We start from the raw sequence: 26,785 nt of genomic DNA, 5'->3' as shown, positions 1-26,785 counted from the left end.
GTGAATTACAATTTTCCTTTGTACAATTTCATCGTCACGCCCAATTCCATTATTTACTTTGATATTTGCATATTTCTTAGTCACATCTCCGCGAAGGAGAGACGCGTCGTCGATCGACTTGACATAGTTTATACGATCACCGCGTTCGGCACGAAGGTAGACGAGATATTTTTTTAACGCCTTCGACAATTGCTAATAAAAATAACTTTGCGTGATGACATAATGCGTACAAGAAACAATATATAAGTTTAAATAATTCAATAACTTTTTCGTAATTAAAATTACAATATTGGCGAAAATGAAATAAATTTGTTTTCTTGTTACTGGCGTTATCGTTCAGTGCCAATTTTTAAGGGAAAAGAACATCAAGGTTCCTGAACCAAATGAAGCCGCGGCGAAGTTAGAGATCATAAAATATTCAAAGAACTCGCAAGAGGAAACGGATATCGCGTCAAAGCGAACTCCGAATGCCGTGCAAAGCTCTCTCTCGCGGAGCTGAAGGAGCTAAAGACGTTTGGACCATGTTAGCAAAGTACTCGAGATGGATCGTATTGGTGATCCGTGAAATTTTCGTGCCCATCCACGTTGGTGCACGGCTTGCAACAGTGTAAACGGTGAGTTTCAACGTCAGTTTGCTTACAGTAACAACACTAAGACGTTCGTCAAGCGAAACCGTCCTTGCTCCTTCGGCAAACTGTGGCCATCATGCTTGATTCATGGACTCGGTGGTTCCGACGGATCTGCCCCCATAGCTTTACTTAGTTGGTGAATTGTGAGAGAAGATAGTCACTGAAAAATTAAAGATATGTAATGTCTAAGGCGACTAACTTCCCTAACTAAGTAAGTAAGTGATCACTCCATCCATGTTGCATGTGAGTTTCTTCGATTTCAAATCACTTAATAAATAAATGAGATTTGTAAATAACTTACAATAGTACTTTTACTGTATGTGTTTTACTCTCTTTTCGCTCTTATTAATATACAATTAAGACGGAGAATATAATCAGAGATGGAAATTCTTCACCTCCATGTATAGATGGAGAATTTTATATCTAATTTCTTGAAAAAACCGATAAAAACATAAAAAATATCATGTTATAATAATTTCTATCTAATATATTTATGCAGAAGTTTGAGCATCTTCAATAAAGAGATAGTTTTAAATTTAGATAATAAAGATGAGTTGATTTCTGATCGTAAAGTGACCCGGAAATTTATATGCCCATAAAACTTTCGATGCAAGTTGGAGTAATTATGGAAATTCTATTATGGAAAGGATAAAATAAAATTAAAAAATTTATAGAGAGAAGAGAGAAAGGAAGATCGTAAATAACAAAGAACTGTAAGTTTTAATTAAATGTAAGTTTAATTATTTGTATATGTTGTTAAGTTGGAATTATTAGACAAGATGCGGTGACTATATATGCTTTTGCAAATTTGACAAAACTGAAGCTTCAAAGAGAGAAAACCAATATATATACGCTCTGTTTGATTAAAATGAGGGATAAAGATGTTTGGAAAGATAAAATATTTACGTTAAATTTCTCGCAGATAACGTATCAAAATGTTGATCGAAATTGCAACGTGCATTTTTATGATAAGGAATTTCGTTTGGCGATAGGCGTGGAGAGAATGCGCGAAGAAGATACATAAAGTTTTATGGTATTTCAATATCCAAGCGCATTATATCGCCATATATTACCATACAATCTTTGTGCGAGATATTTCTCTTCTATGCGTGTTGGAATCGAATAAAATGTCAGGTATTCTATCATACATTTGTCTGCAATATAGTGCAATATGAGATTAATTTTGCAGTCGTATAACCTATCACATATCCAATAAGAGATTAAATTTAGAAATAATACGAAAAAAGAAACAATACAAAATTGTATTGTAAAAAAGTAAGACAAGTAATTTTTATACTACCAATATTCTACATATATATGCATGAGAAATCACAGCCATCGTATTGATTGAATTATAATCGTTAACTATCGTATTGAGTAATTAAATATATAAAAATCTATGAACAATGTAGATTGAAAGCCTTTTTTGATACATGCTATATGCCTACGTTTAATTGAATTAAATTTATCACGCAAAAATATGGCAATAAAAAATATATCTAGCTCCAATTTTTTTAATTTCTCTCCTCGTCTGCACCAATTTAAATTTCTGGAAAAGTCATTTTAGTGTTTTCGACGTGCAAATTAGTCATACAACTAATCGCAGCAAATAAAACTACGAGATAATTACGTTATTACAATATATCGTCGCATGTTATATTGCAACGCGACGCCGCCGCGCCGTAACGGCGGTGGTGACATAACAACAGTCGCACAACTCAATTCTGACGCATTGAGATTGCCCTCCTATAGGCTGCAACGCGAGTCTATCGTGCGAACTGAAGGTTTCTAAGCCTTCCGTTCCCAGCTTTCGGTATTCGGAGCAGGCGAGATTCGAGTAAAAAAAGGAAGAAAGGATAAACCGCGCGAGTGACGGCATTCCCTGAATATGCAACGAAATAATATATTGTCAGTCCAATATCCAATATATTTCCAGCTATAAGGTCCGACTCGAATTATCGCGCTTTCATTTTCTCCGTTATTTTTCACTCCCTTTAAGCCCCTTCGAAATTTCGTCACGAAAACTAGTGAAGGCTTAGAGAATAAAGATAATAACACAACATTTAAATAGTAATTTATTTATTAAGAGATATTAAGTGGAATATAAGAAATGAAATAACTTTATGTCTATCTATCTCTTTTGTTTTGGAAATTAGATACCGAATTAGAGTACAATATTTTTGTCGCGTATATTACGTCGAGTTGATTCCGCAGGTAACAAAGAATTAATTCAAAACAAAAAAAAGAATGTATAGATAGATTGTGTATGTGTTGTATATATGAAATTTTTTAATTATTAAAAAAATATTTATGGTAATAATTGAATTTCGAAATATATTTATTCTAAAGAGCCGATACAATAAGAGATCGATATTCATTCCGCGCAACTAAAATTACAAAATTAGTAAAATAAACAAAATAAATGTAAAATGAAAAAAGTTTAATTCATAGTTTTATCATCGATTTAATTGAAATTTTATTTATGCAAGATTGTTAATCAGTGTATGTTTTAATCTTTTAAATTAAAATTGTAACGATAGCAATACATCTATGTGTAGATTTTTAGTAAAGTCGACGTGTAAAGTCGATGAAGGTGACGTGCGGAAGAAGAAAGAAAAAGAAACGAATGAAAGAACATAAGAGAGGAACATTCGTAAATCGCGACAATGCGAGAGAACTTGTAAGGTGATAAGAAATCTCAGTTGCCTTAAATAACAATTCCGTGATACGAACAAGAGGAAATAAGGAAGAAAACCGAGAGAATGAAGAAAAAAGAAAGAAGAAAACCAAGACGTAGGGTACGTCCAATACAAAGGATTCACGAATTCCTGAGACAAGAAAATCACAAAGAAAGGCCCGTCTAAATTGTTAAAATCCGATAGGCAATCTAGAAAGTAATCTGGAGTACTGAGCGAGTGAATTTCCTTAAAAAGAGTTCCTTATCATGTCTCTCTATGGCCGGCTGCATTTTTGGAAAGAAGACGGCGTCGTGTTTAAAATATCTTCGTCTTTATTATCAGTCAAAGATTAAAACTTGTTTGATGAGGCAGTAGCGCGTGAAATCGTTTCTCGTAGTAATTTGTCATTTGATGTACGTAATAATGTGCCATTGTCACGATTTTATCGCGAATTCGAGCGGAAGAAACACAAAAACATAAATCAAGCTTCCGCTTTTCATAAGAAAAATGTGTTTGAAAATTTTAATTTCGCACAATATTGTTAAGAGAATGCATTATTTAAACTTCTTTCTTTCAATGCAAGTCGCATTATTCAACTTTATATATCAATTTGACGAAGATTTAAACAGTCTTACTTGAAGAAGACAAGTGACAAATGAAAGAATGCGCTTTTCAAGATAAATTGAAATTTATATTCACGGAAAAAAAAAGATTAGCTACTGTAGCAAATCTAATTGTAAAATGTGGATAACTAACATTTTTTGCAGCGAGAACAAAAGATTCTGCTACTATTGCTAAATTATAACTCTCGCTGGAAAAAAGTAGTTGCAAAAAAATGTTAGTTATCAATATTTTACGACTAGATTAGCTAATTTTTTTTCCATGTTTAAAGAATATTATTTTAGTTTTATTATGTAAACTATATATCTCTTCATTAATATGCAACATAATAATAGTTTTAATGCACGCTTGATCATTAGTCTCGTAGTCAAATTAGAAATTATAAGTCTAAATGATCGACAACCTATCTTACAAAATTGCTTATGTGAACTTAACACATGTTCTACCACACATGTAATTTTTGATGTTCTATAATCATAAGATGGAATTATAATCACGCGGTGCAATATTATAATTGTGTTTTATCACAAATAGAGCATGGAATTCTACGATTTCTGCAAATATTCAGTTGCCTCCCAAAAACTGCATAATTTCTCTGCCGCGCATAATTATGGAGCATTTCTTGAGCAGTTCAAAGGAGCAGAGAATTCTTTGAATCATTTTCCGAATTCTATCGCTCGTTAGCCCACGCTTGTTCGCACTGCTCATGCATGCTTTAAGGTAAGTTTCACTCTACAACAAGTGCGACGTAACGAGTCAGCACCATGTGTGCGAGAATCAGCAATAAGCAACAGCTGGTCCATGTCGTATCTTCTGTCCGAATAATTCGCGCGTTTACAAGCTCCCTCTTTCGCGCGTATTCTCCTCTTCCTTCTATCTTCGCTCAACACTTTTCATATCGCTAAACTAGGCCACTTAAATCCCTTTTCCAGTAATATACGTTTTAGCACGTTTATAGGGCATAAAAGCACAACGTCGGGGGAATTGTAAAGAGAAATCTATGTAAATTATTTCTAAAGATAATTGTAGCGATCAACCGGTGCAACCAGTATTGTACGAAATAACTGCCAGCTGGTTAAAAATAATTTGTCAAATTACGATAATATTCGTTTATTGCACATTAACGACACGCCAAATGCGCGACTGATCTGTGCTGCAAATTTCTATGCCGAATGGTAATCACGTGGCGTGTGCATGCGATCGTTACGTGCATCGCCGCACGTAAATGCACATGTGTGTGCCGTTCGCGTGTGTACACGCGTCCACTTCGTGCGCGCGCGTGTGTTGCGCTAAGTTCTCGTAATAAAACCGGACCTCGCGTCTACGCCTTTTCCCGTTCTGCAGTCTGCTCTCGTTTCGATCTTCGCAGGAAGCATTGCCGTGCCGCCGCGAATTGGATCAGTTCCACCAATGGAAACCGCGATGGACCGATCGAATTTCTAAATGGCCTAGAAATATAAGTCGCAAACAGTTGCTGGTTACCTAGAGCGAGCTTGATTGCGCAGCGCGGTGGAATTCGGGATTGCAACTCGATGACACGTTGATTAAAAAATCTTTGAAAATTAGCAATGGCTATACACGGATAAAAATGTTGATAAATTCAGATTTTTATTTTCGTTGTGTTTCAATGCACAAAAAAGATCTCGACAAATCGCAATTCTCAATCGATTCTGTTCACAAGAGAATTTAATTATACTTACTTAATTATAGATATTACTGCAGGTATTACGAGTTCGAAATATCTGCAATAATACGAATAGTAGGTATAAGCGAGTTACAATTATAGATGTTATTATAGATATTATGAGAGAGTGCAGCATATATTCGTTACATAAATCATCATCTTTTTATTTCATATATCGATGAGAAGAACAGAGATCGTGGCCGCTCGGTGGGGAGAAATGGCGTACGTCAATAGTTGGAACAAATCGGCATATGTTGAACTAGTGGAGGTATCCCGGTGCAGCTGCATTAGTGTGAGTGTCATTACTCTCGTCATGCTTCACAGGAACACTTTCACTGCCTTTTAGCTTAAAGTTCGTCTAACGCGATCGACTGCTTCACATACGTTGCAGGAAAATCCACGCGAGCGATGTACGGGATCGATATATCATCTTTTCGCAATTTTCAAACTGCATTATAGATCTTGAAATAATATCTCAAGTAAACAAATTATTTATAAGTTCTATTTATAGATAAGTAATAGAAACAATATCAAGATGTAATTTTCGTATTGTAGAAGTTTAAAAATTAATTTAGTTGTAATTGATTCGCATATATCTCCCACATAATCCATTTTGTTTAAAATATTTTTCCGAGAGTTGTGTGTTTTAAAATATAAAAATATATTTAAACAAATATAAACGTAATTTTAATATTATCAGAGAATGACAACCCAAGAAGAAATTTATTGGCTTGAATGCAGATATGAAAAGAAGATGAAAGTTACTGGCAAAAACGAAAAAAATTACACGGCAGTAATTTGAATTAAAATATGCCCTGCCCGCGGCTACGTTAGATCACAGTATAGTGACAGGAAACATGGCAAAGAGTTTAATGAACGATCTCGTAATCATGAACGTGCGTAGTAAATATTGTCAGACATGTTACACTGTTTTAAAATCCATGTTTGTTAATTAATCATGACGGAAGTTTATATTCTTCACATCAACGGTTTAATTAAACAATCTTATTATCTGAAAAATAACATTCCACAGACGTAATCAAAGGCGAGAGAAATGTGTCACTTAATAAAACGTAACCACAGATAGTATAAAATGAGTAGTAAATTTTTGTTGCCCAAAGGATATTCTATTTATAATAATTATTTCTAAAAATTGTTAAACAAAATCCTTTATGCAATTTATTGTTATAATTTTATACTGTTTTTAATACTGTACTAAATCGTTTTTTTCAACAGTAATTCTACTTTTAAAACGTAAAAGATTACTAATTGTAAGATATTATGACATTAAATAAAACTTGCTGTTGTTAGAATTTTGTTGTTTCTTTTTTACAAAATAAGTACATATCCATAAAACATAATATAAAAAAATAATAAGTAAGATAGAAACTAGATTTTACACGTCTGGTGAGAGTTGTAATTTTAATATAGATGAAGATCAATTCAGACTTTATGGATTTTTAGAACTAACGTAGATGGTGTATCAAAAGAGAAACAAAAAAGTTACAAAAGATTTTCATCAAAATAACGTAGAATCAATTTTATGAGACGTTAAAACTCGGAATTACGAGTTTGAAACTAGCGAGTTTAAAATACTTTGGCACAGCTTTCAGTTACGAGTATTAATAAACTACAGAAAATTTATATTGGAAGTTCATTTCGAGTTGCTTCCGATTAGACAAGAAAATTGAGAATTCGTAAAGTGTTTCTTTCAATAATTTCGCCATAACCGCGACCACTATCAATTAGCAAATTAATGAAAGACAATAAAAGAGGTTGTGAGAAAGCTTGTTGAAGTAACGAAAGGGCAATCGATTCACCTGTAAAGTACCAGTTTCCCCATCAAGACAATAGACTATCAAAGTGAAAATAGCATCGTTTTGCATCGATTTACCTACACAATAATTATTCTTAAATTGTATTCCGATTCTCTCGCAATATAGCATAACGCTAACGCAACACAATCAAATTATAATTTTTCTAATATTTCGTTTTGTTATTATTGCATTGATAATAATCTTCGTGTACCGCCAGATCGGCCAGATTACTAAAAGCCAAATTTTGCGCTAAATATGTAATAAAAATATTGGCGATTTATACTTTGGATATTAATTGTAAATTAATTACATCAAAAAGACATTATTTAGAATGTATAAAAGTATTTGTTAGAGTGTTATTCAAAGTGCAAGAAATAGACTATGAAATTTAATGAGTCCAATGTACCGTAAAACATGTTGTAATAGTATCTCCTTTTTGTCAAGCAAAATGATATCGTTCAGAAATCAGTGTTTGGATAATACTTCATAAGGCGATACAATTTCTCGATACTAAAAATACACATACATTGCATAAAATTTGGCTCAAGTTCTAGAAAGTTGAACGCGTTAATTAACGTACTATTTCTTGCTCCGCTCGTACTTTTCATCGCGTCTCGGCCTTGCGTCTCTCGAAAATGGAACGAAACGTCTCGCCCGACTTGGTAACTGGACAAAATCCAACTCGCCTTTCGCCCGCGAAATTCAAGACCGGAGTGTTGCAGTTCGCGGTATATCGATTTCCACCTACGACGCTTTTCTATCGTGCGATTCCGGTTTGTTGCGGGTCATATATAACCTTGCAGTGAAGGCGTAGTCGCCCGACACGCCCGAGCAATTCCCACAGCATTGGAGAACTGAAGCGAATGGTCACCATTATGGTGCTCACCGGTGACATGTTACCGGTGTTTAAACAGTAAGCTCTATTTTTGGACAATTCTGATCTGCCAGACGTGCCAGAGACTTACAGATTTTTTATATCATTAACTAAATTTGCAGATAAATAACAATATACATAGAAATCATACAACAAATCTATAATATAATTAACGTCGAAATATTGTAAATTGTTCTCTTCAACAGTACTTAATATATTTTATTAATATATCTTATATATTTAATATTTGAAGCTCTTTGAAGATGAATTAGTAAGTAAAAAAGTGACCAAATTAAAAGTAAAACCTAAAGCACGGAAGACGTTAATTAGATGTGTTTGTTACATGCAAAATTACCAACATTTAGTGAAATCCGCAAAGCAGATAGGTAATGCTAAATTTGTATCTCCTTTAATTAAACTGGTACCCGACAAAATGGGTTAGAAGGTACAGAGAGCGAATAAGCTGGTAGCTTTTCTGATGAGCGGCAGTTTCGGACGGAACGGAGAAATAACAACAGCTACTACGATGGCATTAGCATGCAAAGCTCTTTAGGAAGAAACCTCTTTTTTTATCAGCTTGTATTTGTAGACTTTAAAATTTGTAGACTTTACAAGGTTGAGATCAGTGTTATAATAAACTTGGCATTTGACTTAGACTCGCAAATTGACTCAGCTGTTCGATTACATTAATTTTTTCATTGTGCAACGATAAGTATTAAAAAATTACGAGAAAATGATGATAACCGATTAAACATTTACATTAGACTATCATTAACTTTAAATTAGTTATTAATTTATAGGTTTCTAAATTTAAAGTAGCGCCAAGCAATTTGGAAGGTTGTATATTTACTATTTACGTATACGTTTAGCAAAGCGAATATAAGATTTTGTTGTTTAATAGTATCATCTCTCGCCGGGTTTTCATTTGCGAGGAAACTTCTAGATGAAAGTAAAATCACCGGTGTGTTAAACTTTAATTACGAACGTTCATATTCCGGAATACTCCAGAGGAGTTGTATCCTCGAGCGGGTTTCGGCGTGTCAACCAATACGCTACCGACTACCTGGGGCTTCGGAAGAAGGATAAACTACGGAGCTGCATAAGCGCTGCTTAATTAATTTTGAACCGGCGTCTTAAGGATGGATCTGCTTTGCCTCGAAGATGCCGGCTCGCGCTTAGCCCGTCCTTAAAAGAAAGCCTGGAGTGAATGATAGTCATCGTTAGTCACCTCGCGCTCCAATGCGTTTCCCCGAATTTATCTCCGGTCCGACCGTGCTGGATTTATTTTTGGCATGATAAGTGAACCTTTCTATCGTCAGGAAGCAGAGAAGGAAGATGAAGAGGAGCAGAGATACGCTGTAGAGCGTAGAGAATGAGGGAAAAGGGCCCTTCAGAAGGGAAAGAGGGAAAGAGTGAGGGACTATAGCCGCGATAGAGACGGTCATTGTGCTATATGAACTGGCTTTTCAACTTGTTCTCCATCTCTAATGTCTATTTTTTTTATCACTCTCGCTTTGCCAAGCGCTGCCACCTTAATTAATGGTTTTGCTAATGGCAGGGTAAGATGCATGCTTTAAATATCTCTATCATAAAACTTTGTTTTGCGCTGACTGATGAATCTTTGTCTATATCTGTAGAGGACTACGAAAGAGTTGAGTAGACTCGACCAGAAAACGTTACGTAGTGTAGAATAAATGCATTCTTTTCAGGTCCGTTTAATTAAATTCTTCTCAATACACGAATGAGTATAATATACATGAATAACATCCTGTACTTTCACTTCGCAGTTCCGCAATTCTCATACGGTTTTTTTCGCAGTACTTTCTTCTATCTCTCTTTTCTGTCATTTAAAATAAAATAATTATATATCCGGACATGCGACAGAAAAAAAAACCGTAAAATAATACGATTAAAAAGAATAGATCTGGGGTGAATTCTCAATGCTCTGTTGGCGTTTTTTTTCTTTTAAGATGCACCAGTTAAAGATTCAAGTGTAGATTGTTCGTGAGGTTCTTATTGTTAGTGCGATCACGTCGCCAACGACCGATAGTGGTTGTTTTTCATTTCCGATTCGTAAGAGCTTGCAAACTTGTAATTATATTAACAAACACTCGTGGCCAAGTCGTGCTTTAGACATTTTCACTTTGATATCTAAACGAAACGACTTTGCAAAGAGTAATTGTACTGTGCAACAAAATTTTCTTTATTACTCAAGAGGAGACTTTTATTAAATTGTTTGCATCGTATATCAGATGTAACACTGCGCCGTCAACTTCTATTACCCTGAAGTTTGCATATCAGAAACTTTCTGCCCCATACTAAATGTTTATTAGCAATATGAAAATTGAATTTTAATCACTCGTTAAGATTAATACAAAATTTGTCGTGGCATTTTGAAGTAAATATGTTATTAAGACTGTATTATTAAGCATGGCAATTAATGTGCAATTTTCACGTGTTTCTGAATAATTATTCGAAACATGTTAATTGTTGGAAAAGATAAAAAACATATATTTTTTACCTCGTGCACGTGCACTCTCTTACTATGCACACTAAAAGTAAAGGATGAATGCTAAAGTGTATGATAAAATTATATTTTACATTAAAATTAATATTCTGAAAGAATTTTATATATCTCTCTATAAAATTGTTTACAACTTATGAGAGACACAAAACTTTGTGCAACAATTCCATGAAAATTGCGAGAAATTTGTCGAAGTTAGTAGTAAAATATTAAACTGCCACATTATTGAAAAGTACAAAGGTTGTACAATGAATCTCGTGGATTAAAAGTAAATAAATTTAGCCGCATAGTTATGATGCGCGTATAGCTGAAAGACGATCGTGAAACTATGACAAAGCCAGTGGAGGAAGAGTCAAGGATGAAAGTCGTTGTCGTTGGCTGGCTCGTTGGGTACCAAACGATCTGGCGAGGATCCAAGGCCCCGGCAATCGATATATACGCGCTAGCTTATGAACAATAGACTCGAATATCGCCGCAAATAAACGGGGCCACACAATTTCGACTCAGCAACTCAAGCGAGCTTAATATATATGTATATATATAACTCTCTTCCAGAGTGTTAGAGAACAAACATTTTGTAAAAAAGGATGCTTCCACAATAAGAATATTTTGTTTGCGCTTTGAACTTTCAAAAGAGAATGCCTCTTTTCAATATATGCATTTTTAAAGTTTCAAATAACGAAAAGTGAGGAATATTACATGATAATAAAACAAAATAGATAGGCAATTGAAATAATCATTTAAGTAAATTGAAATTTGTAATAAAAGTTTACTTAATATCTTTATATTACTAAATCTTCATTTAAAAAATTCACTTTAAAGTTTTACTAACAATTTAGGTCAAATCTCGCGTAGACTAATAAAAAAGTAATTATTCATGCATGCGTAGTACGGCCGTGCATTGAGTTACGAGAGAGACGATTTAATTTTGAGTTGGCCAAATTTCTAGCATAGCGACGCGTCCAACCATTCGTAATCAAATTTTGCAAAAATAATTGTGTCGATTGAGATAAAATTATTTTCTCGAAAAAAATACATCTCTGAATACACAGCATGGTATTAGCATACTATAATCCTAAAATTTAAAATATTTAAAACGTTTGCATAAAATAGTTTCTGTTATAATTTAATACTGCTACTTTATTTACAACATGATAAAATGCATTTAGTAATACAAAAGATAATTAATACCTTCACAATTAAAGCGATCTTTTTATTTCATTATTTTTTGACTTATAAAATAAATAAGTTTTAAAAGTCTCATATAAAAAACAAAGTAGTTTTATTAATTCAGATAATTTATACAATACGGAAATGAATCACGTTTAATCACAGTCGCGTTTGATCATAATCGCGATCGCACAATCGGTTTCACTGCGTCAGCTAGATATGAGAAAGACAAAACGTATAATTAATTCCGCCCGTAGAAAGAAATCGAGGTGCAGCCGAGCGAGGCACTGGAGTCGAGAATACCAAAATCCACGCGAAATACGATCGTTTGGGCGCAAAAGCATGTTACAAAGCTCTCGGGCGTTGTAATCCGAACAGCTTGATTGAGGAAAAAGTCAAGAGGAAAGGAACACAATGCTATACGGGATTACTGACCGATATTTGTCGCCCGCGACGGCAGGTTTCTATCACGCAAGAGGAACACCTTGAAAAAGTATGAAACAGAATGACGGCCGGGAAAAAAGAGCGTTTGCCGGGTCGCTTGATTTATCTATTGTGCGCGCATACAGACGTGACCGTATAGCTTTTCTGAAAAGAAAAAAGTAATTTCTGCGTGCTGCTCTATCCGCATGTGATGCACTCGCTGCACCAGTGAACAACTTACTTTAACCCTTTTGCGTTGAAATTCAACCTGCGGCTATTGCAGTACATTCGAATGAATCGCGGACATGTGGTGCACTTTAAAAATTGTTTTATGCAATTGCACCAAAGGGATGATTTGTACAGAAAATATTCCGTACATATCGCTCAGTTGTGTTCTAGTAAATAAAATATTCAAGTTAAAATTCAGAAAAATCTAGATCATTTTAGAGTTGTGGAACATTCGTTTTGCTCAGATTAGTAATTGATAAAAAGTAATTTATTTAATTTTTATAAAAACTTAAAATATAAATTTAACGTCAAGCATCGATTCGAAAAAACTGTTCTCCAAATATTTCAAAAATTTTATCAGTACCCTTGTGTAAATGTTTGTGTCTCCCGAAATTGCAATGTTGTTTGTGTTTAATTACTGTTATCAAATAAAAATTACAAATATATACTCAAACACGAAATTCGTAGAATTCACGCACAAAAGAGAACATATTTGTGATGCTCGCTGTTTGCTATTGTCCAAACCATTATCATATACGTCTTTACATTCACACGTATAACATCACGAACCGAGTTACAATTTAAAATAAAAAGAAAATTATTCGCTCGCGTATGGTAAATAGAAGAGATGGAATAATGTACGTTCGTTAATATTTCATTAGTTTATTGACGAGGAAATTGTTACGCAAACACTTATTGAAATGCGTGACTAAATTTTACGTATTGCTCGATAAATATACGCGATGCTTTGTTCATCATATAAATTTTTAACAATAAAAATTAATCTACAGCTGCGTCGTAGTCTTAACAAAATTTATTATATTATTTACGTCATCATTATATAAATGTACTGCCACGGTCATCAGTAATAGGTAAAAAGTTCGCTTTTTACATTCCACGGTCATCACGCATATAGTAATAAGAAGTCTACTTTTTACATGTTGCTGTCAGGGACAGTTTATTATCCCATTAAGAAAAGATATCACGAGGGCTGAGTTACATGCTTTCGCAAAAATTTTGTCAGCAGTTTTCTTGGTGTTCAGCCAGAGTGTCGCTATACGTTACTAAAAGAGACACCATGGAACAGCGAGATGCCGCGACACGATAGCGTTTGATGATAATTGAACGGACGATTTTTCTACTGAAGAATTATACGCTGAATGTGTATAGTAATAACAAAGAAATATTAGATAGCACGACCGCTGTGACAGACATCTTAATTTAATCGTCTTGCCCGATAACACGAAGAAAATATATTGAAGAGATAGTCAGCAAGAATTCTCAACGGCGGAGAAACTCATTAAAAGTTTTTTTTTTGTTCACTTCCGCGTTGATCGATAGATGAGCAAATGAAATAAACTGCTCATTAGCTTTTAGCGAACCGTGACATTTCGATTCAATTTAATTCGCGCGGAAAACAGAGTCCTTTTTTCTCGCGTTTTACCTTCTCTTCAGAGAGCTTAGTTAAATCGTGGTATTCAACGAGAAAGTACGGATCGATAAATCAAAAATTATAAAAGTGAATAAAATTTGTAATTGTCATGATAAAACAAACATTTGTAACAATAATTATTGATAAACCTGTTAGTTATTATTTTGCGAGTGCTTTCTGCATCATTGAACTTATGTACATAGGTAGCGAGGTTACGGTAGTCGTTTAGCAAGCAATAATGAAAAATTACTTGGCAACGTACAAAAGAAATTGACTGCAATAAAGGAGATAAAGAAGAGTCTTGTTAGTGGTAGTGACTTCTTGAAAAGCCATTGCTATTATAAAGATTCAAGACATAATATATCATCACCTTGTAATATAATTCTTATTACTAAAGTTGGAAATACTATGTGTATATCATGACAAGAGCCGTACTTCAAGCACAGCTTAAAATTAAAAATTTTATATTTTTCACATTTACATTGAATGCCATTCAAAAATGTTAGCTTTTGTACTTTTACAGTAAAAGATAATCTAGAATGGAAATGTTAATAAGCTAAAATGTAAATAGAAAATGACTATTTGACAATGTTTAAAAAAGATTATTTATTAAATTAAAAAAAATTTATGAATTTTATTACTGTTTTCATTTTGTTCTAAAAAGACTTAAAAATACTTAAAGATATATTTACACTGACAAGAAATCCCACGAAACTATCCCCTTCCGATTTCGATGAGCTTTTAATATGTTGTATTCTAGACTAGATCAAAATAAGGACCACGTATTTTTTTTATACGTACCCAATGGTATGTTTCGAAGGTAAAACACCCCTTTGAAAAAGCCGATTTTTTTCGCACGTATAAAAAAATACATGTTCCATATTTTTATCTAGAATTAGCACCATGTTAAAAGCTTATCAAAATCAGAGGGGGTCACTTCCGTTTCTTACTTAAGATCAAAATTTATTATTGCCCGAGCATTAAACAAGATTAAAATTTTTCTTTCCATACAAAATTATAAACATTATACTCCGTGTTAGTATCATAGCAAATGTGTAACTAGAGATTACAACGAATGTGTAAAATAAATAAATCTAACAAATATGTAATTACTATAAGTATGTAACGAATATATAACGACAATAGTTTTTAGTGATTTAATAAGAATTATAAAAAAAATTATATTTGTGCGAATGAAACTTTTGCTCAATGAAGTAACATTTAAAGATTTATAATCCTAGAGGGAAATAAATGGACACAATAAATGGGAATACTCGTTTCAAAAATCTGACAGTTTAAGAATGAATATTTACGTCCGAATAACTGATGATGGCGAGAGACGTTTAGGAGGGTATCAAATCGTTGATGAATGCGAACTTTATCTCAATCCTCTTTGCATAGGAAGTGGTCAGGGTCGTTGTTCACTAATGCGGATAAGACGACTTCGCTTCACTTTGTAGTCTTCTATCTGTGCTCTTCCAGAAAGCGTAGAATCAACTTTAGATACTCCATTCTCCTTCCTTTTAAGAGCGCTCTCTCTCTTCCGGCATTTCTTTCCGTTCTTTCCGCCCTTTCCCCGGAACCGCAGCACGGAAAACTCTTCAAGCCCATTTTCCTAGTCGATATGCGTTGCTTCGCTTATCCAACTTATTTCTCCTTCTTAAACCTCTGTATCCCTCTTTCGCTATTTTCCGCTAAGTTTCATAGTTTTGATTAACACTACTTCATACTCGCGTTATCTTTCCCCGACACACAGTGCGAAGGACGTAAATATTTAAAATTTTCATAGCTCTTACATGTGATATAATTAGAAATTTATTTTGCAAGTGAGAGAGAGAGAGAGAGAGAGAGAGAGAGAGGCAGAGAGGGAGAATATTAACGATTCTTGTGCGCCTAGTAAGGTGATTCCTCGCGCGTGGAACCTCGCTCTCCCGCGTAAATCCCGCGAGATGAAGCTTTAATTCCTTCCCGCAAAACGTACGACGCGAACATTGTCAAATATACGAGCTTAATTTGGGAGCGTGGTCAGAGGGAGACGAGCACAGTAATCCAGGTGGGAAGCAATTTCGGTTCTTCATCAGACTGCCTTATGTACTTAAAACGAAAAGAGGATGTCCCCGGGTACTATTCTCGCCCTGTTCTCCACCTACTTTCCACTATCTTTTCCGTCCGAAGGTGCTTCGCGCGGCAAAGCTCCGTGGGCAAGGCAATTTTTAAACCGTGTCACCGAAGCCTACGTAATAGCACGAGATTGGATTGGTCAAGTTGTGCGATCGTTCTGCGAGAGACTGCAAGAAGTGGATCTTGCGCTTCGGGGCAAAGTATGGTCAGTGTCGAGGAAACTCGGTAATCCAGATAAGATGCAACTCTGTTTCTTGCAGTGAGCCTTCGAGGAGACGACATCGTGAGACGCTCTTTCGATTCAATATCGCTCGTCGTGTATCGCAACTTCGTGTGTGTGTGTGTCTTAAGATTTTTACTTCAGAAAACAGATAATATTACACGTACATAAAATATACGAAATTAGAATTTTAGATCTTTCCTTAACGAAAAGCTATCCTTCCAGATTCCGAAGTATTAACAATTATAAATTACAAGCGAATGAAGATAGACTTTTCCTAATCTAAACTTGGGTAGTAACGGAGTCTCTTTCGAAACTTGACGTATCACATGCATCGCAATGTAGAAATTCATCCGGATTTCCGGTTTGGCACTCCCTAATGACTGCACGCTCGTGTCGTGAAACGACGGGTGGTCAGGGTCGCGCAAGTCCGTTAACCCAGATAGGCGGATGCAGGCTCGTTTTTTTGCGGAGTTGCGTCTTCGGCACATCGCGCAGGATGTCGAATGAGGATTCCGTGTGTTTCGTGCGCATCATCCTTTTCTCTTGAACGTCTCACATCTTTCTTTCTCCTTTCTGATGCTATTTTCTCTCTCAAGCCGCTATTATCTCTCTCGCTCTCCCTCTCTCTCTCTCTCTCTCTCCCTCTCTCTCTCTCTCTCCCTCTCTCTCTCTCTCTCTCTCTCTCTCTCTGTCACTCTACTAAGCACCCCTTTCGAGCTACCCCTCGAAGGCCACCCACTACCCCGCACTGCCTGTCCGCGCATTCGTCCGGGGGTGGCGGTAAGTTCTCGCGCAGCCAGTGCCCGCGCGTCTCTCGCGATCGTCGGACCGCGCGTACGTAAAACGGGGAGGTTCTCGTCGCCGTCGTCGTCGTCGTCGGATGTTTGCGTGCGGACCCCGCAAGCCGGTCGAGAAAAATCGCTTGATATAATGCACCGGAAATAGGTTCGACGTTCTGCCGCGAGTGGATACGGAGAGCTCGAGGGAATCACGACGCGTCGCGGGATGTTTTCCATCATTCGATCAGATCAGTCGGCTCTCGCAATCTCGAAATTCTTTGGGGAGTTAGACGGTGATCGGTGAACTTGAAGAGAGTTCGTTGCACTGAATGAGTAACATATATTTAGTGTTTCTAGTGGGGAAAGGTTTTAGGTTCGAAGAAGTTAAGAGTGTTCTGATTATGCGAATCGAAAAGGCAAGTTTCACGACTTTTTAAACGAAGAAATCAATCGATCGATTGTGAACTTAAGCATAGCAAAAGCGCATTCTTGAATCACTACCTCCTTTAAGCACTGACGCGGATAACGATAAAGTGACCAAGATGATGCGATTTTTATAGACGCGATAACAAAGAACATAGGGGGGGGCTTTAAAATCGGGAAGAACGATAAAGTTCGATCGTGTGAGGATGCAGAGGAGATCGCGATGACTCTATAATAAAATTGTAAGGGTGGTAGAGCATATCAAGGATTAAAGGAGACGCATCGAAAGGTTAAAAGCGTCGCGATTGTTCTGAACCGGGTCGAGTGAACGAAAAAAGAGTTTTGTCTTTTCTGAGGATCGTTGATATAGTCATGTTGTGTGGAACGAGTCTCGTGAGATGCATCGATATCTTCTACATCCCATAGACGAATGTAAGTTCACGGGCCGTTTTGATAGAAAATACAAATACCTTGTCAATAAGTTCAATAATTTTAAGTAAAACGTGACATAAAAAATTTAGTTAAAATTAACAGCTCTCCCTCTGTCGTGTCTAATTCTATTTTTAAAAAGAAATAAATAATGAGTTAAAACAATTAATTTTAATGTTAATATTTCTATTCGCCAGTTTGATTTCAAATAGTTATTAATATGTAAATGTCAGTAATAAGTATTACATTTTATAAAATTTTTACTTTAGTATAGAATATTTAACTAAATAAGTGACAAAACTAATTATATAGGATTAACTATTTATTACTTTCTGACACAGAAATGGTCGTATCATGCTACGATATGGCATTTTTTACTTCTAAGCAGCTTTAGAATTTTTCGATAAAATATTTTCTCTTGAAATACTGTAGTACTGTACATACATATATGCACACAATGCAAAACTGGTGGTGCGATAAAAGAGACGAGCCCGATGAATAGTGTTAATACCGCATCAAAAAGGCCAATCTCCTTGCTGTCCGTCTCTCTGCATATCCTTGCTAACGAGTATCCAAGTATTTCAAAATAGCCTGGCAGAAACACGATTCGTAATATCTGCTTTCATAAATAGTTTCGAGTGTCATAGAAGTTTTGAGATTATATTCTGCAGAGGATTACAGTATTTCACAAGCAATCATTAAACACGGCATATTGAATAATCGATATATTATCTTTAAGGAAGTTTGCACTGTGATAATGTAGTTTATGATCTATTGCATTAATAGACAAATTTTTCACGTAATCACTATATGGATCAAATACAGTTTATTAATTTATTAAATCTTTAATTAGTATAATTTATAACTTAAAAGACTTCATTTTAATATCCTTTTCATTACTTTTTGAATAAATTTGGCTAATATCAAAACGTAGAAAAATTCATTCAGATTTATATAAATTAATTTCATTATCCGCTTAATTTTGCTCATCACATAAGATATATGTAGCGGTGGAGAAAATATAATATATCATAGCAAATATATTGTAAAGAAATTATTAGTAAAGAAGTACATATACACTACATATTAAGAAACACTGACATTTTTGAATGAGTTTTGAACTAAATGTATCCAAATTTCCTTCCTGTTGACGTTTACAAACTGTTTGCTTGATATTGAAGTTGTTGTTAATTCACATGGTTTAGAATAATCAACACAGTCATTAATCACAGTCATTATCATAATGTATCAGTAACACGATTAGGTATATTAACATCAGTTATTATACAATTCGACTTGAAACGCGATGATATCCGTAAATTCCACGTCCGAGCGTCACGTCCACATCCATGCCATTTCCGACCGAGCGATAATTAATGAATGTGTGATAACCCAAATATATATCTTCTATTACTATCCTCTTTCTCACTTTCACTTTCCTCTGACCCCATACTTTATATACAGTATGTTGTCAGTATACAAAGTTTGATTAATTCGTTAGACATTTTTTCATTAAGCATATTCGCTATTTTTTCTCTTATCTTAATTGTCAATATTTTTTTAATATATACACGTACATTATGTTATTTAATACGTTTATTTATTTAAATCTTTCGGGAAGTATTTGGATAAAAAAGTTAAGTCATTTTTTATTTGATATATATAGCTATTTGATATTCATAACTCTCTTTAGTTTTAATAGAGATTTGTAAAGAAATTTTCTAGGTACCTAAATACTTTATTAACAAATTTTCAATTTTAATATTTAAAACTCATGCTATAATTATATTGCAAACTAAAATAAAGCTGATAATTATATTAGAATGAGCAACTGATAATTATATTAGAGTGGATAATTATATTACAATCAAATTTCATATATTCACATCCATAGTTTAATTTATGAAGAATTTTGTACTTCAATTATTTATGAGTCCAAAAATGTTATTGTTAATTTTGTTAATGATATTGTTAAAGAATATAGAACACTCTTAATTAGTACGGATACCCGGTACGTGCATTAAGCTTCATCGCTAATTAATTCATTCATGACTCAGACATACTTTTCGTTTCATACTACACCGGTAATATAATATGAGACGATATATTTAATTTTTTTGATTTAATAATAATAGTTTTTGCAACAAAATTTTTACATCATTACTGTTAATTTATGTTTATATCCTCTGCTATTAAATAAATTTTATCTTACGCAGCAATCAATACTTCATCTTTCTCTCGTTATTTATACCCTTTATTGTAATTCATCCGCGAATGATTCATTATTAATGAGACTACTGCAATTATTGCGATTATTACAAACTGCTTTGTCTCAATCGACTAAAGAAAAAATACGTTGCGTCTTTATTAAAGTGATGTACAAATGCAAACGTAGTTACGCGTACTTTTGACATCGCGTTTCTAATTTTTATTTAAAAAATAGATACGCTGAGTGCAGTCTCTTTTTGCCGCTCGCCATACCTCCCGTTCGCAAAGAGAAGCTCCCCGAAGAGCATCGTTGGGCTTCCACGTGAGTAAAGTGGGTTTCGCGAGTGTGGAAATCTGGCACGTTGCATTGTATAATACAATAACGTCTTCTTTCTTCCCTTAAGCATCTTTCGCGTTTCCTCCGACTCCGAGTCATGCACCCCCGGCGTGTGCACGGTTAACGCTTCGTTCTGAAATAATCGAGACAAACAAGAGATGTGCTCGTCAAGTGTTTCCTTCCTTCCACCTCGCAATTTGACATTTCTGAAGCATACGTTTCCCGAAAGCGGCGCTACGTGTCAGACATTCATAATTTTCCAGTCTGCACTTGCTTCTTAACACCATCATGTAGTTTCGATGTTTTCTAATATCTGTCTTTACTGCAATTTTGTAATTTCTTCATGATCTAAGAGTAAAATGTATGCATTTAGTTAAAGATGATATTATAATTTTGATTTTTATAAAAAACTAACTTGAAATAAATATGAATATTCTATTCCTATCTTACAAATATTAACTATAATTGATTGTTAAATATATCTCAATTTGTGCTTTTCTAATTTGTCATTTTTATTAATTTACTGGAGAATTTATATAAATATATCTACAAATAAGCTATTTGAGAAAGCTTCGTTTCTCGAGGAGAAAGCTGAAAATTGCTATAGCTGCCCGGAAAATTTGCCCAGAGTTAAAAGATGAAAGTTGCGAATTGAAATGTCATAAATAGGCTTAAATATCAATCAATATGCCATACGCTTTAACTAAACGATTAATTTCTTCGGCTCGTTCTCGTAGATCTATCTATCTATCTATCTGTCTACATGTCGCAAACGTGTCTCACGCGACGTAGAATTATCGATTAACCATTTACCGTTTCTTTGTTAGATTACCGTTAAATCTCGCTCAACCGTGGCGCGTCAACTTTCTTCCTGAATCTCCTCGAGAATATGGAAGTTATGAAATTCTTGCTGACACCCACCGTCGCGTTATTAATCGCGCAACCGCCCACTGAGCATTCATTCGCGGCGCAATGTATCGTTGACGCGACGTAGCTTACACGCTTCCTTCGATTATAAGAGAGCTCCGATAATTTTTAGAAATTTATTACAGCCGCGCCGTTCGAAGCGAGAGAAAATGAAACGAGAAGGCCCGGAAGTTAAGATCCGTTCTCTTTTCACGGGAAATATCGTCTTGACTAACCGTTAAATCCTGATTGGTGATTCGTTACTTCGAACAATACGCGTCGATTTTACCCTCCCTATACCACTTGCTTCGCAACTTCTTCAGATTGTGGTTGTGGTTGTGGTATCGCGCGGCATCAATCTGCTACGTCCCATCTATTCCTTCTCTTTACTCGCATTTCGTAATAAAACTTGTTTATTTAAGCCCTTGCATTGGAACTGCTTCTTATATCAGAGATACCTAATAACAACGACTTGGATTTCACAATTAATTTATTATCAAATATTAGTGTGTATTAAAACATTTTTTAGTACAATAAAATAGAGCAATTATCTAAAACTATGATAAATATTATTAATAACTTAATAGTTTATTTAATTATTTTTTAAAAATATTTAATTTTTAAGTATTTAACTAACCAAAGTTATTGACATCTCACAATCAGTCATATTGCAAAATTAGTATATCCTTACTTATACATTTTAGTTTCGGTTAAAAGACAGTATACCGTTAAGCATTATACAGAGATGGTTTTCAATACAGAACATGCAGACTTTATGCTAACAAATCGGATTAGTTTTAACAAGCGAAAGCTTAAAACTTAATCAACTTATTCTCTGTGATGCTCTTTATCCTTTTAACAAAAATTAAAGTTGCAATACCGAGTAATTAGAAACGCTCTATTCAAATTGAGATACACATGTAAAATCGTAAAAATGACTGAAGAAAAAAAAAGAAAAGATATAGCTTCTGTTCAGAATTATAGTTAGCGGTCTTTTACGATCTAGGGAGACATGGTCGTTGCTACTACGTTAATCCCTCTCGATCGTAAAAGCTATAAAGAGCAGATGTAATACCGTTTTTATCGGCGATAAAACGCACTGTAAATGTTCTACACCTTCGCAAAAAAAGCCCCTGCGTTCTTTTCTTCTTTAACATACATTTAATTTTTTTAAACTGTCTTCACAAATTATTAATTAATAATATTAATAAATAAGCGTCCGTCAGCAAAAAAAATCATATTTACATTTATTTATATAACCGAAATTTTATAGTTAAAAATTTTGTTTTTAAAATTGTACAACATCTCATGTTTTTTATATTTCGTTGAAACCATTTTACCATGCATATTTTATTGTATAAAAATGTGCATAATCTTATTTATATTTTGTTGCGCATTTGATAAATTCTTAACAAGATGACGGTTTCATTAAGAGTAAAAGTTTGCCCCGAATTACTATATAGGACTACGCGAGAGAAAGAAGGGCGAACGCCGCACGTAGTCGCCGCGCCGCGTCGCGCGCCGGGACGAAAGACGGTAGAATGAAAAAAGACCGTTTGAAACGCAATGGACACACCTACGTAATCAAGCGGCGCGCTTAGGACCGCGCCGTTCGGCAAACAAACACGCAGCGAAAGGCAAAGTTACCCCCGGCTAAATTGGGTTAGTTGAAATCCGTTTACGCTAACTCTAATAGCGAAAGCGTGAGCCGCATGCATCGACACCGAACTTCCGTTGAGAGCTGGTCGTCCGCGAAAGGGGTGATTCGCCGAGTAATGCGCGCGAGGTCTTTCTCCCGGTTCCAGCTTTTTGATCCTCAAATATTGATGCCGAGGGCTTGCCAGTTCGCTTTTCGCTTCCATTTACTTTGCACGTCGTACATTAACGGTGTAAATTATTGCACAACACGGGAAGAATCTGGGACAGATCGGTGTTATGATGTAAAGAAGTTTTTAATCGACGATTCAACTGATACTAATAATTGATATTAGATACGCTTGATTACGCTTCTTCATTTGTGCACATCTGTGTAATTTAAACCGCATAATCGAAACCTTGCATTTCGCGTCATTTGACATTTTCATGTTATAGCACGTGTAATGGCATGTTGTATCCTCTATCTAGCGATAGATAATGATGTAATTGAATTCATATCTGTGATTAATAACCACGAGACTAGCTTATGCTAGTGATAATCAATGAAATGTATTGAATCACGACAAAATTGATTATCGCGTGGGTAATAAATAATTCTACCTGCATTAAAATGCATTTAGCAATGTGGACAATGTTAGTAAATTGTTAATAAAATATTTAATTAATTAATGCATGCAATAGTTGCAATACAGATTCACACAGATTAATTAGTTAATGCATGTAATACAGATCACACCACAGATCAAGAAATTGCAACTTGCGCGCGTCGATATATATCACACCAATAATTCTTGTTAGATACGCTCTGACACCAAGAGAAAAAAAAAACAATAAATACGTGAAATAAAATTTTCGAGCTCGCAAACTCGCAAACTTTACCGTTAGCCATTTCACGGAGGAAATTATAACGTTATTGTGTCTCTCGACGCTATTCTGCGGTATTTCTCGTAGTTTGCTCCACGGAATGTCGTTGAGATTGAAGGAGTTTGCTCGCCGGGGAAAGCGCTTGATTCAACTACATTTTTCTCGTAACGCAGTTTTAAGTACGAACTCTATCTGTCGCGTTAGCGCGATCGAAGTTACGGGGACGGGACTGTCGCGCAACACAATGCGGCACGTCGAGATAGAGTCGGGCGTGGGAGACATTATCGTGGCAAGACCAAAACTCCAGAAATCGTTTCGGAAATAAAGAGAGCGACTCTCTATCTCTCTTTCTCTTTTTCCCTTAGTATATCCGGCACCAACGTAATGGTGGTCGTATCTACCAGAGAGGTCGAACTCCCTTTTTTCCATCTCTTCCTCCGGAAAATGCACCTCCGGGAGTGGAGACGCGGGCCCATGTGATTTCACTCCAGAGACCATAGCGCCCCTTTTCTCGCCCCATCTTCGAGGTCTAGCGCAAATAAAACTAAACCGTACCCTCGTTCCAACATTGTTGATACGCACACCACGGCGATTGTGTTAAAAAGTACGGAGCAGTGCCTCCCTTCTTGGCCAAGCTTCTTCAAACTGCAATCTTTCTTAGAAAGTTGTTATCGCATGCAATATATACGTAACATTATTTTCAATATTTTTTTCTTCTTTAATCAATTACTGTTTAAAATAAAATATTTTTTTACATATTTAAAAAGTTTAAATTAAATTAGCAAATTACCTTTTAAGTTTAAAATTATTATACGTTAAAAACAGAATGTGAGTTTAAAATTACTTTCTAAATATTCTTTAGGTATTATATACATATGTAAATTTGTTTTCTTTCAAAACGCAGAAAAGTAAAGAAGACTAGGAATAACAGATATTTAAATTCTTATTTGACTAATAAACTCCAGGCCAATCCTCACATCCCTAACGGTACGAGCTTACTTTTCATTTTAAATAAAAATCATAAATCGTAATCTACCGGTTGTTACTTTCAACAAATGATCCCGTACAAAACCGTGCTAGCCATTTAAGCAATTAATTTACCAGCAAAAAAGCATGGCCTCCAGCAGATTGCATTTTGCTGGTCCGTTCGGAACCTGATTTTATGAGGTCAGTTATTTTACGCCTGCATTGTTTCCCCAATAGATGTCCATTTGACCAGACAGCTATACCGATGAACAAATATGAGTAATGTTACGACGATGTGCAAACATATATATAACGGCAAAATATTGCAAGAACTGTATTTATCTATATGCATTATATTTGACAAAATGTAATGACAAAACAAAATTTAACAAAACAAACAAGTACTTTATTATTATTATATGTATATTCAAAAATTTGTGGTAATATATTTTAAATGTTTTGTTACAAATTAATTTCATTTATTAAATTTGACATTACTTTTACTTTTTTTTAACTTTTCTGTTTAATGCTTTCCTCTTTAATGTCGCATTGCAAATATCTTCTTTTTATTTTTCAGGTCGAGCACGCACGGAAGATGGCACTGTTGTTCGTCATAATAATCGTCATTTCGATCAGCACTGCCATGTCGCTGCCGCCGGTCATTAGAATCGGTGAGTAAATATCAATATTTTGTGTAAAATTTTCTGCGGAATTAATATTTATAAACCTTTCGTCGTTGCCATTTTCAACGGTAATTCTAAACCAACAAATATAAATTGTTTTTTGACAGAATTTGTTACAGATTTAAATAATATAATGAATAATGATTTTATAATTAATAATGAAGTCTTTACAGTACACTGTAAAAAATTTAATGTCCCAGAAAGTCCACTCTAAATTTTGTGTTAAAATAACTCATGCATTGTGTTATTTTTCACATTTAGAAATGTTATATCGACTAAAATAACATTTCTAAATGTAAAAAATAACACAATGCATGAGTTATTTTAACACAATATTTAGAGTGGACTTTCTGGGACATTAAATTTTTTACTGTGTAAGTTTACATAGTATCATATGCGATACTCCAGCTCGGGCTTTTTTGAAAATGACAAAAGAACATGGAGGTTTCAGTGCATGCGAAAGGTGCACTGTTTACGGTAAACGATGTGAAAACAGAACAATTTATGAATCAACAAATAAGGGACTGAGAACTGACACATCATTTCAAAATCAAGATGATCTTGAGCATCATAATGGGCATACGCCTCTCATATATATAGAACCAAAAATTAATTTAATATCGCAGTTTGTTTTGGATTCGATCCATTTATGCAGTGGGGTAATGAAAAAATTGATTGAACATTGGACTCTAATTTCTGGTAAAGCACGGATAAGTCGTATTAAAAGAGTAGAATTGTCACGCAGAATGCTGTGTTTGAGAAAAGAAGTGCCTTTTGAATTTCAAAGAAAATCGAGGAGTACAGATGATGTGAGAATGTGGAAAACAACAGAATTAATATTATAACAACGTACGTTGCGATAGATCTATTTTGTTTAAAAGAAATTGACAGGATTTTGTGCAATTTGATGAAAAAAATTGTATCTGCCACGTCCGCTATTATCTCTTCAACATTTCAATATTGACGTGACATGCAATCTCTGAATAAATTCTCAGTGACAGATTTCCACTCCAATTTTTAAATTTTCAGTGATACACGGTAATAAGCATACACACATTATATACTTGAATATATCTGGGAAACCAGTAAATCAGTATTAACGTCTAAAGT

The 26,785-nt window shown here is 34.7% G+C and overlaps 2 protein-coding genes and 1 long non-coding RNA gene across 12 annotated transcripts in view; 2 read left to right on the top strand and 1 right to left on the bottom strand.

The window, feature by feature from the left end:
* Positions 1-26,785, bottom strand: part of LOC139820212 (glutamate receptor ionotropic, kainate 2) — a 407,847-nt gene that overhangs the window by 210,944 nt on the left and 170,118 nt on the right. The window lies entirely within an intron of this gene.
* Positions 4,353-6,911, top strand: LOC139820612 (uncharacterized). Of its 2 annotated transcripts, none has more exons than XR_011734043.1 (3): positions 4,353-5,691; positions 5,799-5,904; positions 6,313-6,911. It is a non-coding gene; the product is annotated as an uncharacterized lncRNA (long non-coding RNA). The 2 variants fall into 2 exon arrangements; XR_011734042.1 differs by having other exon boundaries at positions 4,354-5,687; positions 6,313-6,910.
* The window catches only part of LOC139820211 (glutamate receptor ionotropic, kainate 2), a 154,137-nt gene continuing 143,736 nt past the window's right edge, over positions 16,385-26,785 (top strand). For 2 of the 5 annotated variants that reach the window (XM_071790336.1, XM_071790335.1), the window contains exons 1-2: positions 16,385-18,058; positions 25,570-25,663. In XM_071790336.1, coding sequence (XP_071646437.1) covers positions 25,588-25,663 — 76 coding nt within the window. In that variant the 5' untranslated portion in view covers positions 16,385-18,058; positions 25,570-25,587. The remainder of the gene's footprint in view (positions 18,059-25,569; positions 25,664-26,785) is intronic. The other 3 variants (XM_071790338.1, XM_071790337.1, XM_071790334.1) reach the window with 2 other exon arrangements.

This window comes from Temnothorax longispinosus, chromosome 10 (assembly GCF_030848805.1).
Source record: "Temnothorax longispinosus isolate EJ_2023e chromosome 10, Tlon_JGU_v1, whole genome shotgun sequence".
In the NCBI taxonomy this organism is placed as follows: Eukaryota; Metazoa; Arthropoda; class Insecta; order Hymenoptera; family Formicidae; genus Temnothorax; species Temnothorax longispinosus.
The sequence above is the reverse complement of the archived record's forward strand: the minus strand, read 5'-3'. Positions and strand labels throughout refer to the sequence as shown.